Source organism: Schistocerca nitens, chromosome 8 (genome assembly GCF_023898315.1).
Source record: "Schistocerca nitens isolate TAMUIC-IGC-003100 chromosome 8, iqSchNite1.1, whole genome shotgun sequence".
NCBI lineage: Eukaryota > Metazoa > Arthropoda > Insecta > Orthoptera > Acrididae > Schistocerca > Schistocerca nitens.
The window spans coordinates 52169657-52188912 of NC_064621.1; the positions used below are offsets into that span (position 1 = coordinate 52169657).

The 19256-nt window shown below is 42.6% G+C and overlaps 1 protein-coding gene across 3 annotated transcripts in view; it reads left to right on the forward strand.

The window, feature by feature from the left end:
- The window catches only part of LOC126198985 (OTU domain-containing protein 7B-like), an 86087-nt gene that overhangs the window by 45572 nt on the left and 21259 nt on the right, over nucleotides 1-19256 (forward strand). For all 3 annotated transcript variants that reach the window (XM_049935653.1, XM_049935652.1, XM_049935654.1), the window contains exons 5-9: nucleotides 250-502; nucleotides 791-902; nucleotides 5296-5464; nucleotides 15842-16079; nucleotides 18802-19003. In XM_049935653.1, coding sequence (XP_049791610.1) covers nucleotides 250-502; nucleotides 791-902; nucleotides 5296-5464; nucleotides 15842-16079; nucleotides 18802-19003 — 974 coding nt within the window. The remainder of the gene's footprint in view (nucleotides 1-249; nucleotides 503-790; nucleotides 903-5295; nucleotides 5465-15841; nucleotides 16080-18801; nucleotides 19004-19256) is intronic.

Sequence of the window (19256 nt, forward strand, 5' to 3'; positions counted from 1 at the left end):
ACCCTCCCGCCCCCTCTGCCCCCATCCCTTCCGCCCCCTCTGCTCCCCCTCCCTTCCGGCCCCGTCTGCCCCACGTCCCTTCCGGCCCACGTCCCTTCCGCCCCACGTCCGCCACTTCCTCCTCCACAAGAACTGCTCACTCTTCATTTATAGACAGACTATAACTGGTCATGCTCCTTGGTGGGATCAGGAAAACTTTTCATAGTTCAAAGAAATTTGAATGTATGCAGTAAACATGTGCTCTTGCAGGAATGTGGGGCTTCCACGATAGACTGCTGACTCTGCGACGTGCTCTTCATGGTTTCTTATCGGGTTCTCCATGCCGTGAAGCTTTGTATCGACGCTGGCGATGGCAACAGACACGTGCTAATCTAGCTGCGGGTCTTGTATATACTGAGGAGGAATGGCAACGTGAATGGGACAGCATAATCAGCATGGCTTCAACTCAGCCACGGAAGTCAATGAATCGCAGACGCAGTTCCATTCTTATGGAGCGTTCCCTGTGAGTATACAGTCTGTTTCATACTGTTGTCCTTAATTGACGTATGGGTCTGAGGAAGCATACTGGCAGTGAAACTGGTCAAATAAAAGTTTAGATTAAATATCAAGAACAATACCAGAACCTCTATAATGATGTGCATTAGTCAGATGTCTGGTAATGTTCTGTAAAGCCAAAGCCTTTACACTTTAAAAAAATCTGTATGTAGTGGTCGGTAATTTAAGTTTCACATTGCCAAATACATTAAACATCTCTGCTAAGAGATTTCCCTTTGTTTTATTTTAATTTAAGGGAGGAGATACCAGAAAATGCAACGTATGAGAGCCTTGAAGAAGTTCACGTACTTGCATTAGCACACGTGCTGCGGAGACCTATAGTTGTCATTGCAGATGTGATGCTCAAGGTAATAACATTGAGTAAGAATTTTTCATTATTTTGGTTGACTGTAGCATGGATACTTTATGAAACATTATTAAAAGCTTGAGAGTGGAGTTCATTAGAAGACCTCTTTAGATGAAGCATTCTTGACTATTTTTGTTGCGTAACAAGAGTTTCAGGTTCTTTGCCCATATTGAAGAGTAACATTAAGAATAATACATTAACATTTCTGCCTTCAATGTTATGTTGAAAATAGACTGATGACTAAAAAATAATGCATTTGAGTGCAAGTGAGTTAAGACATTCCTATAAACTAGACTGACAATTAGTATTGAGTGTAAGCACCCTGGGCTTATTTGCGACAGTGCACACAGCTTACCTTTCTGCATTTGGCAAACTTATGATAGAAGTTACAGCATTTTGTCCCTGTGTGGTATCCATTGTAGCAGGTGCCTGTACATTAACTGTAAGTAAAGAAGTTACTCATGTGTTGGCAGCTGCAGTAATTGGTTACAAGCTCAGGAGTGCTCTTCAGTTAGTGGAAGTATTAATAAGTTGTTAGTTTATTTAGACAATAAGTGCCACTTGTATTTAAATACTGCAACAGGCAGAAGACTTGCTTTGTTGGTGCTGGCCATTTTAGCAATTTTGATCGAGGTAAACTTATGCTGCAATGTTCTTCTTCAGCACACCAGTGTAGAAGCATGCACAAAATCAGCTAAGTGAAAGATTTGTGCAATACACACATTTATTTATATATGAAAGCTGATTTAGGATTTTTTCTCCTGTGTGAGACTACTTGTACAAGAATGTGCGTTTATTTAAAGTTCTAGATTCACATATTTTACTGTTCTCATCACTTCTTCGGCGTAATCTTTCATTGATTGTATCAATACCTGTTTGCATTGTGATATATTGTGAAACTTCGAACATTTGCTAGCGCCGCAATAAACTAGTACTCTTACTGTCAATTGTAGGCTTAAAATAAATTGTGCTCTTTTTAAAATTCTTGAAAGCAGTAGACCTATCCTCACTCTAAAGAATGTTTTTCTAATTTCATTTCACATTTGTATGAGAAATAGTTTAGTTTCAGAATTTTGGGACCCTTACAAAACTACATTTTCATACGTTAGCAGTAAAAGTGTTTTGGATATATAATTTAATTCGTAGCAAGCCATCCTTTGTGGTTCACAGTTGAGCTAAAGTATACATCAACCCTGAATTTCATTGCATATCAACAGAGATAAACATGTGTTTTTGAGAATTTTTGGAAGCTACCATTGTCCTTTCATAATGCATGAGTAATTCGTAACAAATTGGCATTGATTTAGTTACTGTAGCATATTTTCTAAGTAACATATTGTGTTACATCTAGTTTCCCCTTAAAGAGAAGTAGCCATATATATTATCTGCATATATCATAAATTAACTTTATTTTCGAGTTCGCTAACTACTATAATTAACATCTAAATGTTTTAGGAAACGTAATTTTTCCCCACAGGTTTTTGAGTTGCCTCAATAGAAAACTTGTTTTGTGTGTTTGCTTCAGTTCTTATAGGGAATTAGCAGCTTTTTAGCTCAACAGATTAAAAGACAATCAGCAGGTTTAATTTAAAGTTATTTCTTCATTGCCTTGTAATACATTGTACCAGCCAAAAGCAACCCCATTGTGAATGCTGTTCTCAAACACAGGATGAGGTGATTGATTTTCATAAGCAGCTGGAAATTGCCCTGACTAATGTCAAATGAATGGCACCTACTGTGAATTGGTGTGTTGAAAGATGTCCCGAGAGTCCTGTACCTGTGATACCTGTACCAGAGGTGCCTCAAGTACTATCCTCTCCTGTGGATCCTGTCTCTTCTGAAGAAAGTACAGGATCTGTCATTACCTGTCCATTTGACTGCAGGTGGCATCCTTACAGGGTGATTGGGGACCATGGAGAACTCAGGATGTTGTACCAATACCCCTAACCACCTAGTCTGAGGTGCTGTCTTTCACTGAAAGTGAAACTGATCCAGTGGGACTCACTTCACCTGTTTTGGGGAAACCTGTTTTGTCCATTGTCAGGACACAGCTAATGCAAAAGGGTAGGAGTCTATTAATCTTTGACAGTTCAAAGGTATGGTGAATGATGGTTCCATTTATGGAAGTGACAGCAAGGGACAGGAAAGGACACCAGGTGCACTTGGTGTGTATGCCTGGGGGCCTCATTCAACATGTTGAAGAGGTTATTCTGGCAGCCATTGAGGAAGCAGGATACAACCAGCTGCAGATTGTGGCTTACATTGGGACAAATGATGCCTGTCATCTGGACTTAGAGGTCATTCTTGGGTCATTCCAGCTACTGGCAGAGAAGGTTGAAAACACCAGCCTTTTTGCATCGATTTTCAACGAAGCTCATAATTTGCAGCATTGTCCACAGAACTGATCATAGCTCTGTGGTTCCAAGTTGAGTGGCAGGACTGAACCAGAGACTTCGAAGTTTCTGTGGCAAGCTAGGCTGCAACTTCCTGAACTTGTGCAATAGGGTTAAAATCCTAAATAGGTCAGGTGTGCAGTAAACATTAGAGGCTGCTACTGTGGTAGCTGACTGTGTGCGGGGTGCACACAAAGTCTCTTTTTCCCCCCTTAGAGTAGGCAACTTTCCATCCAGTCCAAATAATGATTGCTGTGGGAAACCCAGAAGTATCAGTGTAATATTGAAAGAAATGCCTCCCACAGGTGAGAGTGTTAAAATCCTAATGGTAAACTGCCGAAGCATTCGCAACAAAATGCCATAGTTTGAAGCACTCATGAAAAGCAGTGGAGCTCACATAATACTAGGCATAGAAAGCTGGTTGAAACCTGAAATTGATAGCAATGAGATTCCTGGTGAAAATTTAAGTGTATATTGAAAGGATAGGCGAATGGGAAATGGAGATGGTGTATTCATCACAATAGACAAGAAATTCGAATCTGCCGAGATAGAAATTGAAGCTGCATGTGAGATTGTTTGGGCAGGGCTTAGTATCAGGATGGGCATAAAATAACTGGATGCCGCTATCACTCATCAGACACATCTCCTGATGTAACTGAGAATGTTGGAGAAAACCTTAGTTCACTTGTACATAATTTCCCCAAGCAATCTGCAATCATTGGTGGAGCCTATACCCATCCAAAAATTAATTGGGAAAATTACAGTTCTGTTAGTGATGGACATGGTAAGGCATCCTCTGAAACTGCCTAGACCAGGTAGTTAGAAATCCCAACTATGATGGAAAAATATTGGATTTGTTGGCAACGAATAAACCTGATGTCTTTGGGAACATCCACGTTGACATTGGTATCGGTGACCATGATGCAGTTCTGGCAACAATGGTTACCAAAGTATGAAGGACAACTAAAACACAAAGAAAGGTATATATGTTCAGCAAACTAGATAAAAAAATCAGTAGTGTCCTATCTCAGTGAGTAACTTGAAACATTCAGCACAGGTCAGGAACAGGTAGAGGAACTCTGATTCAGGCTTAAAAGAATAGTTGACAATGCACACACAGTGTGTTTTATCTTATATTAAAAACAATAATATTTGGCACAGCCAACAAAGCGGCTTACTCCATACCCAGATTCATTGTTTCTAACATGTTTCACCACTGGAACACTGTACCTTCACTTTGCATTAGGGGGCAGCATCAGTGATTCCTCATGCAGGTGCTATTGTTTCTCTGTGGCTTACAAAAAGGCCACTGTTCACAGGAGGAGTCAGTTTTGGCAAGATTTAGCAAACAATGTTATCATTGAAGATCATGGCCAATTGGACCGCTGAAATATTGTATCAAGATTATTTTATAATGTAGCTGCAACCTGGCAAGAATAAACTCATTAAAAGCCAGAGGAAACACTCTGTTACTTAATCTCATGTTGTAAAAACTGGGTTTCAGGCCACTGCTATCAATGAAGTCAGAATGGTAAAACATGAGAACATCATTTCGAACATTCTCTTTCCTTCTGGACAGAATGTTATTAAATCACTGTGAAATAATGTTATTAAATCACTGTGAAATAATGTTATTAAATCACTGTGAAATAATGTTATTAAATCACTGTGAAATAATGTTGTTAAATGGCTGTGTAAATTCAGTGTTTTAATCTGTCGTAAGTAACTTATACATGGACACTATTTGTAACTTTTATTTTTTAGTCACAGGAAAAAAAAAAAACCTGCAGGTTTGGTGGTGGTGGTGGTGGTGGTGGTGGTGGTGGTGGTGGTGGTGGTGGTGGTTTGTAGTTGTGCTATTTATGTTCCAAATATGCAAGCTCAAAACTTTTAGATTTGCATTTTATGCAGGTGGAAATTTACTATTTTTTGTAATAATAAAACATGTAGTTCCATCAGTATTGAAAGTAACAGTGTATTTCTAATGCTAACTTCTTACAGGATATGAATGGAGAGGATCTTGCCCCAATACCATTTGGAGGGGTCTACCTACCGCTGGAGTGCCCTCCAGCAGATTGCCATCGTTCCCCTCTCGTACTGGCATATGACTCTGCTCATTTTTCAGCTCTAGTTGTGATGGAACGAAATTCAGACGTCGTTCAACCACCAGGTTTGGATGCATGTCTAATTCCATTTAGAAGCAAATGATACAGTGTAACTTCTAATTGCTCTAATTTGAATATATGTGCATTGTTTTGTGTAAGATGAATGAGTACTTATTATAAGTAACAGTCTAGCTCTCATATAAAATTGCAGTCTTGAAGTTTATACTAAAAAGAAACTAAAATTCTTCATAGAATTAGGAGTTGTAATCGAGCTCATTATGACTTTGGCTTACAGCTTACATCATATTTTTCCGTCAAAAATCTTTGCCCTATGATTTTTTTTTTTTAAAAAAAAGCAGATGTCATCATATTTACATGAAACGTGTAAATATGACTGCATGTTCGAAGTCTGAGGAATGTAAGTTCAAACACTCACCTGCAGGTTAAACACATTGTTCATTTGCATGTCTGTTGCTCAACATATTTTCTACTTGGTGAATATTTGTCTTTCCTCATGCCAACACATGTAATGTGTCGAGAATTTGCCATTATAATGTAGATTTATATGAGCTATAATCAGAAAATGGTTTCATTGTAATGCATAGTAAATCATAAATGAATCCTATACACATGCATTTTTACAGTACCTATGCCCAATTGCTGCAGAAAATTAACATTCTTCAGGACCAATCAGCTCGGTGTTAAGTGTATACGAACCGTTTTTTATGTCCAGTCAACTTCTTAATGACATCACAGAAGTGATCTGGGATGAAATCGTGATGCTAGCTATCCAGTTGTAAAACCTTTTATTTTGAATATTTGTTTATTTTCAGCAAAAAGACTGCCACCTTGTTATATTTGTCATGACAACATCTTAAAAGTCTAGGTGTAGGGCAGACTCAATCCACAAAATAAAAAGTACTTAAATAGTAGAGCTGTTGTAGAGCAAGTGATGTCCAGTGGTTGTGAAGTAGTAAAACACATTGTGTTCCTAGCTGCAAATAAGATGCATAACTTATGTCCTGTAGTAATACACCACTCTAATGGACTGATCATTGCAAAACTGTAGATTTTATGAACATTTTTTGTAAATTCTCGCCGGCCGTTGTGGCCGAGCAGTTCTAGGCGCTACAGTCTGGAACCGCGCGATTGCTACGGTTGCAGGTTTGAATCCTGCCTCGGGCATGGATGTGTGTGATGTCCTTAGGATAGTTAGGTTTAAGTAGTTCTATGTTCTAGGGGACTGATGACCTTAGAAGTTAAGTCCCATAGTGCTCAGAGCCATTTGAACCATTTTTGTAAATTCTCTTTTTCTGTAGATATGCACAAATTCTGTGGATAGCAACTATCATATTTTGTTCGCAAACCTATTCCAGTCTTCAGCATTTACACATTAAGTTGATGATAACAATGTTAGGCATTGTGACTCATATTTGAATGTGCATTTGAGAATAGAAGACTTCATCGTTCATTCATTTCTTTGTTCACTCATTCATTTCTTTGTTCATTCACTTATTAATTCATGTTCCATAAACCTTATCAAGGGGAACCTTCAGGGATGTAGAATGAGTCAGTCCACCAACCATCACCAGTACCTGAATTTTGGTAGCACACCTTTCACACCAAAACATCACTCCCATATAGCCTTGCTACCTGTGGCTGACACATCTGCAGTGAAATCCCGTGCTTGGTGTTGTGAATGTCTCACTAAGATGTTTACCCTCAAACCTAGTCTGCAGAAAGATTTCCCACGCACCTCTAATCCTCTGACCACTCCGAAGAACCAAGTGGGAATGAGCTCACCATTCAGTGTCATACAGGATTGGAACTACTGAAAGATACCAATTGCCAGGGCTTCGACTTCTTAGCATCATATCTGAAAACGAGAAACATCCTACCTGCAAGCCTTTTACCCCTCTCAGTGGTATTCTTCCATGCTCCCAATCTACATAGTATCCTAGTTCAGCTTGTGTACTCATCTTATGCCGCACCTATTCCCTACCTCTTCTCACGTGGGTCATTTCCCTGTGAAAAACCAAAGTGCAATACCCGTTGGATACACCAACCCATCACTCCCTACTTCACTCGTGAGTGAGGCTTATCCTGTTGTATCAGAGGCAGAACCACCTGTGAAAGGAGGTCATGTACCACCACTGCTGCAATTTCTGCATATCATCTCGTGTACAGGACCAACAACCAGCTGTCCATGCAAACAAATGGCCACCACTAAATGGTGGCCATGAGCAGATTTGACTGTCCAGTGGCTGCTCACACTGTGGAACACAATAGGCTCCAATTAAATGGCCACTCCACATCTGGATCTGTATCCCCCCTTCCATTGCCAACTTTTCTAAATTTCGTGGGAGGTATTTTTCTTTGCAATGCACCCTTTATCCTCTAATCCTCCTGGGTTGCTAGCCTCCTGTCCTTTACCCACCTCTACTTTGCCCCCAGACCATAACTTCACGCATCCTGCACCTATAGCCTCTTCTCATGAGGCTCCCTTTCCTCTATTATGTCATCCCTCCCAATCCACTCATACATGTTATATTTCCCCTCTGTGTGTCCAGGGGTTAGAATAGGCCTGAGGTATTCCTTCCTGTTGTAAGAGGTGACTAAAAGGAGTCTCACACTCTTTGGCCCTATAAGTTCAGGTCCCATTTTATGGTTTGACCTGCCAAATTCTACAGAAATGCGGGCCATTTTGGGAAGGACGCTTTACGTGGTGCACCAGTTATCCATAGTGCCATTAGATTCGATCTCCTGAACCTCTTCTTTTCATGGCTTCGCATCTCCACCTGCAATTTAACTATTTGGACAAGGGCACTATCTGGGGTACATCATCTTTCGTTGTCACCTGTCCTCTTTTACGCCCATGACGATATTGGATTTCTCTGCGCCTAACATCCAGCACAGTAGCCAGTCCTTTGTGGTGAGCTGTCATGTACCCATTTGGTGGTAGCCCCCTGCCAACACAGGGATCGCATTGCTGATGCCCAAGCTGTAAACTCCCTCCATATGATAAGGACTAGGTGCCTGTCTTCTTGGGGCATCAGGACTCCTGGCAATGGCCATCATGCCAGGTGGCCTTTTCTGTGGCTGGGTTGTGCCTGTGGGGAGAGCCCCTGATCAGAGTGGGTGGCATCAGGGCGGATTACCCACAGTGAAGCAGACCAAGTCCTCTTGCTGGTGACCAAATGGCGTCAGCAGTCTCAAAGAAGGGAAAGACCAGACACAATGCTGACAAGTATGACCCAAAATCATTTCCCTCCATCGCTACACCATGGGCGGAATGTAGGGCTACAGAAAAAATGAGCCATAACCGCCTTGGTATTTAGTCTGTAGCAGAACAGATGGGAACTTCTTTCTACTTACGAAGCCTCAATTTTTTGTTGAACATCTTGAGGATACGTTTGCGCAGTGACAGCACTGTCCAAGATGAGAAATGGGTCAGTCTTGATTCAGACTGCATACCCAACCCAATCCCAGGCCTTACCTGTGACCAGCTGGTCGATATTCCTGTTTCCGTCACTTCCCATAAAAGCCTCAACATGGTCTATGGGATTATTTTCCATCGCGACCTCCACTTGCTGTCTTACAATGAGCTCTGTGCCAATTCAGAATGGCTGAGTTTCATTTCATCCGGTGCCTTCATCTCGGCCTTTGAGGATGATTCATTGCCTGAATATGTCAAGGTGATGGTTTACCACTGTGATGTTAAACTGTACATCCCTCCCCCTATGTGGTGCTTTAAGTGCTGGAAATTCAGGCACATGTCTTCCCATTGCAATTCCAGTGCCACATGTCGAGACTGTGGACGTCCACTGCATCACAATACTCCAGGTGCACCTCCTCCCACTTGTATCGGTTGTGGAGAGCACCACTCCCCCTGCTCGCCAGACTGCACAGTACTCCAAAAGGAGTGAAAAGATCCTGGACCGGGTGATTTACCAAGAGGCTACATGTAAATTTGAAAGATTACACCCCATTTGGTTGATGTCCACATATGCTGCAGCTACTTCAACATCACCACCACAAGTGATGGTAGTTCCACACTCTGTGCTGCGAACTGTGGGCCCTCTGGGCCACCAGAATACATCCGTCCCCTTGGTGGTAGGGGGTACATCTTACGTTGCTCCCAAAGCACCTACTTCGGGAGCAGTACCCCCACCTCCTACCCCCCCCTCCCTCCCCCCAAATGCAGGGAATATCGGTCCCCTCGCCCCCAGCCAGAGAAGAAACAGCCTCTTCCGGCTCCTCTTGTGCGGAAGGGGTCCCTTGGGACTCGTTCTTCAAAGGTCTCCACTAATGCCACAATGGACACTTGCCAGTGGCTAAAGGAGCCGAAAGCTGCTGGATGAAGAGCTTCGCAGTCTTCCTCCATGCCTGGAGCTACTTCGGAGAAGCTCTCCCAGCAAGCCGCTAATGAGTAGTGAGAGGGCAAGCAAACCAAGAAGAAGGCTGCTAAGAAACAGGGTCCTCTGGTGACCCCAGCACCACCACTCCATACTGGTTGTGCATCTGAGGATGAGGTGGAGATGTTAGCATCCCCTGAGGGCCTGGATCTCACTGATGCTTCATCCACAATGGCAATGGATACAAATACTCAACTGGTGGCAGCAGGTGATGGTAAGGCACAACCTGCCTCTTTGGTCACTACATGATTCCCCAATTCCAGAAAGAGTCATCATCCAGTGGAACTGCAGCAGTTTTTTCTTGCATCAGGCTGAGCTACATCAACTTTTAAGCGTTACTCTTGCTTTTTGCATTGTCCTTCAGGAAACCTAGTTTCCTGCATTGCGGATCGCTGCAGGTGGTACTACAAAAACTGTCCTGCCTGTGATAGATCATCAGGTGGAGTTTGCATCTTCGTCCTTATCTCTGTCTGTAGTGAACCTGTGCCCCTTCAAACACCTCTAGGAGCTGTGGCTGTCAGGGTGGGGACAACACAGGAAATTACCATCTGTAACATCTACCTCCCTCCAGATGGTGATGCACTGCCCCATGTATTGGCTGCTCTCATTTCACAATTCTCCCCCCCCCTCCCTCCCCCCACCTTTCCCCTTCTGGGTGATTTTAATGCCCATAACCCTGTGTGGGGTGGCACTAAGGTTGCTGGTTGTGGCAAAGAAGTTGAGGACCTACTAACTCAACTTGACCTTCACCTCCTCAATACAGGTGCCCCACACATTTCAGTGTGGCACATGACACCTATTCAGCCTTTGATCTCTCGATTTGCAGTCCTGGCGTTCTCCCATCTAGCCACTGGAGAGCGCATGACAACTTGTGTGGTAGTGACCACTTTCCACTCTTCTTGACCCTACCCCAGCATCCCTCATCTCGACGCTTGCCCAGGTGGGCTCTTCCCAAGGCTGACTGGGACACTTTCACATCTGCTACCAACGTTTAGTATCCATTGCGTGCCATCATCAGTCACTAATACGATTATTGCTGCAGCTAAATGGGCAATCCCTTGTTCCTCCAGTTGCCCCCTGTGGAAGTCAGTGCCTAAGTGTTCGCCAGAAATTGCTGCAGCCATTAGAGACAGTCAGCAGGGCCTCCAATGTCATAATCACCACGCCTCCCTGGAGAACCTTATTGCCTTCAAACGGCACCGTGCTCAGGTTCGCCTCCCATCAAACGAAGGAAGCAGGAGTGTTGGGAACACTATGTCTCCACCATTGGAATATGAACCTCGCCCTTGCAGGTTTGAACCAAGCTCCGCCGACATTATGGCTATCGGAACCCTGCAGGTGTACCTGGAATTTCCACAGATAGAGCTGTATCTGCCAATCGGACAAAATTGCAGATTGTCTTGCTGAGCATTATGCTCGCATCTCTGCTTCTGAGAATTACCACCCCACATTTCGTCTCCTCAAACAGAGGTTCGAAAAACACCTACCTGTTGTTCCACACCACCGTGAGCCTTATAATGGGAATTTCTCAGTGTCTTTGCTGACTGTCCTGACATATCCCCTGGTCCAGACTGCATCCATTTGCAAATACTGATACATCTGTCAGCGTATTCCCAACAACACTTCCTTGCCATCTTCAACCGCATCTGGAGCGATGGTGAATTCCTATCACAATGACGGGAAAGTATCATAATTTCCATGCTAAAGCTCAGGAAGAACCCCACTAGATGTTAATAGCTATCGTCATGTCGGCCTCACCTATTTCCTTCTGCTCCTCTTCTATTGTTGCGGCTGAACGCTGGCTGCAGGGAGCTATATGGAAAGTGCAGTCATAGGCCCTCAGTCATGGCTTTTAGTTTTCGGCTGCCAAGTGTTATGCACTCTGTCACCATCATACCGTCCATCCCCATCCAGAACTTTACCTCGATGAACAACTACTAGTTGTAGTGGATACTTACCACTTTTTGGGACTGGCCTTTGATGCCCACTTAACTTGTCTTCCCCATCTTTGTCAGCTGGTGGCACCTTAATCTTATTCAATGCCTGAGCCACACCGACTAGGGTGCTGATTGTCCTATACTGCTGCAGCTGTACAAAGCCATCGTACAGTGCCTTATTGATTATGGGAGCATGGTGTATGGCTCCGCATCGCTCTCTGCACTGTGTCTGCTGGACCCTGTCCACTGCTGTGGAGTTCGCCTCGCAACGGGAGCCTTTTGAATGAGCCCCGTGAACAGCCTCCTTGTGGAAGCTGGCATCCTCCATTGTGGCTCTGGCGGCAACTATTGTTTGCAAATTATACTGTCCACATTTGTAGTTCACCTCACCATCCAAATTACCATCTGCTTTTCCCTAACACAGTGATCCATTTTCTGTAACGGCAGCCCAGAACTGGGAATCCCTTCGCTGTCCGTGTCCGGTTGCTTCTTAATGAACTTGACGCTTTCCCCTCGCCACCTTTCCTGTGGGTCCACTTCCGGCCACGGCTTTGGCTGGAACTGTTGAAAGGCCCAAAATGCTCAGTTCCATCTGAGGGCCTCTGCTGGCAGTTTCTTTCTTCTCAGTGAATTTGAGGGCTCAGAAATAATCTACACAGATGGATCAATGGTCGACAGTCTTGTGGGCTTCGCTTATGCTCATGTTGGCCATAGTGAACGGCACTCCTTGCTGGGTGGCCGCAGCATTTTCACTGCAGAGTTGGTTGCCATCTATTGTGCTCTTGAGCATGTCTGCTTCTGCTCCGGTGAGTCCTTCATTATCCGTAGTGACTCCTTAAGCAGCCTACAAGCTCTCAACAAGTGCTTCCCTAAACATCGTTTGGCACTGGCTATCCAGGAGTCTCTTTATGCCCTCTGCAGCAGTGGACATCTCATGACCTTCATTTGGACCTCAGGACATGCCAGGATACCGGGCAGTGAACTTGCTGACCGTCTGGCCAAACAGGCTACCATAAGCCATATCTGGAGATTGGCCTGCTGGAGACTGATTTGCAATTGGTCTTCCGCTGCATAGTTTTTGCAATCCATGTTATCAAGGAGACAGCAAATGTGTGGTGGTTATCCATGCGAGCCACTCGCAGGGAATCTGTTGTCCTTTGCCAGCTACGCATTGGCCATATGTGGCTAACACATGGTCACCACCTCCATCGCGAGGACCCACCTCAGTCTCACTGTGGCTCCCCTATGACTGTTGTCAACACCTTGTGGGGCTGCCCACTTTTAGCCCATTTGCAGTGGACTTTTACTCTTTCCAGCACCCTACCTACGATGTTGGGTGACTATACCTCAACAGCAGATTTAATTTTGTGTTTTATTTGTGAGGGTGATTTTTATTGTACCATCTAAGGGTGGGCGTCTGGCCTCCTTTCAGAGGCCTCCACCCTCCCTCCAGTTTAACTCTGTCACCCTTTCTTTGCATTTGTTTGTCTTGGTGTTCACCTTCTCTCCATGTGTTCATTTTGCCGTGTCTTTTTGGGCTGGGCATTTTAATGTGATGCAGAGTGGTTGGCTCATCATCTTTTATTCTTGTGATCGGCCAGCCCAGACAATCTGCTCTCTGGTTTTAATGCCTTCCTCTGCTTTTCCCTGTGTTGTATGTTTTCCCCCTTTTCTTGTTCGTTTCGTTTTCTTTTTCGTTGTGGTTCCCAATTCCTTTTAACCCCTTTTAGTTTCTCAAACTAAATTTGGGTGTTGTCTTGCCTTGTGCCTTGTTTGTCAGGAAAAAGGGATGGATGACCCAGCAGTTTGGTCCCTTTATACCCCAAACCAACCAACCAACCAACCAATATGTTACATTTGTATGCTGCACAAACTCACTGAAGCTAGTGCTCTTGTCATTTTCCTATATGTTGCACATGCTTCCTCTCCCTCCTGCATTTCTGTCCCATACACTTGGTATATCCCTCCTAACCATCAGCTATCCTTCCCCTACCCTTCTTGATGCTCCCTGCCTTCTTTCTCCTCTTGTCTATTCCCTGACACAACCCCTCACACGAAATGAACCTCAGTCCTGGCAGAGTTTATTCAGCCACAGTGTAGGCATACAGGTGTGTGCATGTGCTTAGGAAGGGGGTGGAGGGGGGGGGGGTGATCTGGCCTGCATTTTTGAACAAATTGAGCTTAAACACCTGTCAGTCACTTTTTCCAAACTTCCAAAAGATGACATGAGTGTGGTTTATAACATAATGAAGAACCTATTCTAACCAATAAAATTTGCTTTCCAAAGAGTCAATGTTGTTGCAAACTGTATGTCATAGCATGAGATCTATTATTCAATAACCTGATTTATTTTTTGTGAGAAGACCATAGTTATATATAAATTAATATAGTGGTTATTGGGGCTGTTGGCATTGATATTTTTAATTTCTAATACTTTGTTTATTATTTTTTGTTTCCTGTTTATATATTCCTCCTCCTCCTCCTCCTCCTCCTCTTTTGTCTGATTTTTTGTTACTCAAAACTTAGGTTTGTGGTAACATCATCAGTTCACAATGGCAACAGAACAGTTAGCTGTAAAATGTTCTTGAAATTTAACAGGAGTGACACATAATACCAAAGGAGTGTGATAAACTTATTTTGTGACAGATACAGTCTTTGTGTTTATTTACATACAAGGGCTGGATACAAAATAGTGGTAACACTGCTGTAATGTCAAACCAGTGAGCTACCATCTGTGTTGACACAACGAAGGCCTGTGAGAAGAGTTTTACAGCGAATGGGGACAATACTCTGCAAATCTACAGCAGTGTGTAGCCCGTTGATCATCATAGTAATAGTGCAACCCCCTAACATCATGTCTACAAAGATAGAGCAACATTCTTTGCTCAAAATTGAAGTGGCATGACGTTGGAATATGTAAGAATGTTTCCAGGGACTGTCTGAAGCATGTGGTGGTGCAGCATTTCCATACAGCACAGTTGCACAGAGGGTTAAAGTGTTCAGATTAGGCAGAAATGCTGTACCGGATCGCCCCCATATAGGACGACTGCATGTGGAGGCTAATACAGTTAAACTCCTTTCTTCCTTGTTGGATGCTGATCGCCACTATACTGCATGTGAGTTAACAGCAAATGTCAGAGTATGCCACAAAACTGTGCTCCACATTCTGCACAACGTTCTGGGGTACAGCAAAATTGCAGCACGTTGTATTCCCCATGATATGGCAGAGATGCAGCAGTAGCACCACCATGCCATCGAACAGGGTTTGTTGAGCCAGTACCAAAGGGGAGGAAACGAATTTCTTTGAAACATTATCACCATCAACGAAACCTGAGCATGTTTGTATGAACCAAACTTGAAACACTGAAGGGATGAAGGCATCCTCTGCTCACTCTCCTTGTCCACAGAAAGTGTGCATGCTACTCCAAGTGCTGTGAAAGTGATGTTCATTATGATGTATGACACTGATAGGGTAATACTGCATCACACTGTACTACTAAGGGTGATGCTAGATGATGCCTACTACTGCACATATGTGCAACACCACCTTCATCCAGTGCTCAGGTGAAATCGATGACATGTCATAGAACAGCACTCCATCATTCTGCGTGATAATGCATGATGCCATACCACTGCTGCTATCCAGGACCTCTTGCGCTGCTGGCAATGGAGGAGCCTGAAACATCCACCATACTCATCTGACATGAGTCCCTGCAATTACAATCTCTTTCCCAAAATGAAAGAACCATTGTGAGGGATCTAGTAAAACACCAGAGATGACATTATCCATGCCACAGAGTGGTCAGTACGGGATATCAATGGAAATAGATGCACAGATGGTATGTGACACCTTCCGGACATTTGGCAAAGGATGCCACAAATAACGGGGCTGCTTATATTGAAGGTTTGTTACTATAAGTACGTCTGTAAATAGTCATTTCAGAGAAAAAGAATGGTTCTCATAACTTTTTATCCAGTCCTTGTATATTGTATGTGGGGTCTGTGACTGTGTTTTGGAATGTTCATATAGTCTAACTATACCTTAAGGTTTTGTTTAAAACTCATTGGTTTCTGTTTTCCTTCATTGTAGCTGCTGTGCCTCTGATAAGTTCTGACAGACAGCTTCTTCCTATACAATTTGCTGTGGATCCTGGTGAGCAGCTGGTATGGGGTCGTGATGAGTCCCAACCCCATTTGGTACGAAAACTCAGTCTTGCTCCAAGAGACCAACTCGGTCTTTTGGCAGAATATTTGGATGTGAGAGAACTTCCTCCAGGTCCTGATTCACCACCAGAATCCACCGATGATGGCTGCGACATTGAGAAAAGGTGAAGTTTTCATAAGATTTTAGTTATGTTGTTCACCATAATCTTTTTATTTGGAATATTGTGGGGAAATGTGTTTATAATTGACATAACCTAATGGTAAAATCATGGGTGTTTCTTCAGACATGGCAGTAATGCTGTTAATTACTTTGCAGACATCTAGTGACAAAAGTAGGGTAAAATAAGTGTAATAAGAAATTAACACTTGTATGATGTGAGAGAATTTGTAATGCTTAGCACTGTGGTTAGCTATGTAATTGCATTAAGCAGTTGGTATCTGTAGCATTGTAGGATTCTCCACATCAGTAGCTAGAAATATTCTCCCATTACCTTCCAATACTTATTTGACTAGGTTAAATAGAGATTTGCGTATAACATGATGGTGAACCAGAATCAAAATTGTTGTGGGACATATTTGCTGTTTAAATCATTGTTGTTGTCCTCCGCCTCTCCTTCTTCACGATAACTTACCCATTAATGACAAATCTGTTTCCGTTAAGAGAATAATACATAATATCATTCCAGTTTGCTCAGTACTATTAGAAGTACTTTGAAATTATTCTGGTCAACAGCTGATATCTTCTAGTTTCTTGAGCACAGGATGACACATCAGCAATGGTTTCCTCTTCGTGCTTGGCATTACAATTTGTAGCATGATAACCAGACCATATTTCTGGAAATTTCCCATGAATCTCTAGAGGCTTCAAATAATTTCCCCCTTTGGTTATTGGTACTGATTTCATTCTTTTCATCAGTCCATAACATAAGCTGAAAGATAGCTGAAATATTCCTTAGTTTTTGAGATCCAGCAATCTTGTTTCTTGTCAGATCAGGCTGCATCTTTGTAGTGTATACTTCTACAGTGCTTTTGAGTACTCACATAGCTCATCACGTTGTTTTCCAGATGCAGCAGGTCGTCAGTGTCTCCGGTGCTCATATTAAACATATTGTGTAAGTGGTAGTTAATGATAAAATCAACTTTATGCCTTTCTCATTTGTTTGGTCTTTTCTGCCCACATCCCACTCCTAATCCATTACATATGGAAACATTTCTATATATGTCTTTCTTGCATTTACAGTGCCAGATTTGCACACGGTTGTGAAAATTGGAACTAATTCCCTCTCCCCCCCCCCCCAAGCGTAATTAGTTTGCACATTAATGCATTAGAATATCTACCAAGTTTCGCTGATGTATGATAATTAAAGCCCACATTGGACCTCTGTGAGTAGCTGCACTGTAATTATAACGAGACAGTCTGTATGTTACTCATCATCAAGGTTTCTATCAACCACATCTGACCACCACAAGAATCACTGTATTGTGCGTCAAGCACATTGCACACCTTTCACATCTTGTGCCTACCATCCAAGAACAAGTAATGAATCCACCGCATCATTCTATGTTATCCCACTTCATTGATCAGAGACTACCAGATGTCAGACGAAGGAATTACTGTTCTATATGCTGGTTACTAACAGCACAGCACAAGCAGCTGCATTTGGAGTGGTGCTGTGACTGAGAAAAATGGACTGCTGATGAAAGGTGTCACATTGTGTTCAGTGACGAATTGTCATTCTGTGTTACCCCAGTGATGATTGTTGGTGAGTATGGCGGTGACATGAGTAGCGGTCCCATTCTTCCAGCTTGTTGGTGAGGTGTAGTGGTGTTAGTCCTGATTTAATGGTATGGGGAGCCATTGCATGTGCCTTCAGATCACAGCTGTTAGTGATTGAGGGAACTCTGATAGCATGACGGTATGTCACAGGCATCCTACGTCCTTTTGTTACCTCTCATGCAACAGTATCGAGGTGCCATTTTTCAACATGACAATGCTTGTCTGCACATGGCACTTGTCTCTAGAAACTGTCTACACAATGTTGAGGGACTCCCATGGCCAGTAAGATGCCCATATTTGTCCCCAGTAGAACATGTGGTACCTGCTTGGACATCAGCTTCATCCCAGTGCTAATATCTTGGATATCAAGGACTAGTAATAACAGTTGTGGGCCTGTTTGCCTCAAGAGAATGTGCAACACCTTTGATACCTTTCCCTACCAAAGCAGTGCATGCATCCAGGCCAGAAGGGGGTGCAACATTGTACAGATAAATGGGCTCATGCTACCAAGTTCTTTATAAATATGATTAGCTGTTAATCACTGTGATAACATCACTTTCTTGCCAGGCAGTGTTGTTTTGTTTAATTCAGTTTCTGATAGAATCATGGTCTCATCATTGTTTACTTGAAACTCTCTCCTTCTCTTCAATTAGTTCTTATCCCTTTTAAGATTTTCTTTTCAAATACTCTGTTTGTACCTGTAACATAATTTTTTTATAAGTTCCTTTGTTAAATAATTGCCCATTTTGTCTGTGTCCATATAACATTAAATTTTTTTTAGGTTCTCATCTTACTTAATTTAATCTGGTATGCCACCTGTTCATAAATATATTCTTTGATCTACATTTCTGACTTTTTGCATTATGAGTCTGCGTCTTGCAGCTCTATTTCGATTCTCATACTGTTGCGTTCTGTGCCATTTCTTTCATTGCTTAGTAAAATGTAATTAATGTAAACTGTATCTGACACAAAATAATTTTATTAATGTACACTGCATGTATTTTACTATTTACGTAAACTTCAAAATCAGTAATTATTTAATCAGACTTGCTATGTCTTTGATTTAGATTAACGGTATCAATTTAATTATATTTATGTTACGTAAACAGGTTTTCTGAGATGGCTTCTGACAGTGATCCCAGTGATGAAGGTGTGGCCTTTGGAGGGAAAGCAGCGAGGCAGTTCCAGACAGCAGTAGCAAAACAGTTTGGCAGCCTTAGCCGTCGATTGAGAAAGAACTTTGGATCACTTACGAGAGCATCTAAAGTCAATGCCCAAAAGAAAGACACCCCACTTAATAATCAGCAACAGGTAAGATTCGAGTGGAAGAATAAACTGTCAATCATTTACTGTCAATCATTTCATTTACATACCTACTCTAGCTTTCCTTTCTGGGTCATAAGAAATGTTTACTTACCCCTGACAAATTTTCCTAGCTTCAAGAAGACAATGAGACCAAAATTGTCTTAAGATTCATATCAGTCCAAAGTTGTAAGTGTTGTTTTTATTGAACATAAGGATCTGGAAGAGCCTCCCACTGCAGTAAGAATGTGGATAGCCCTCA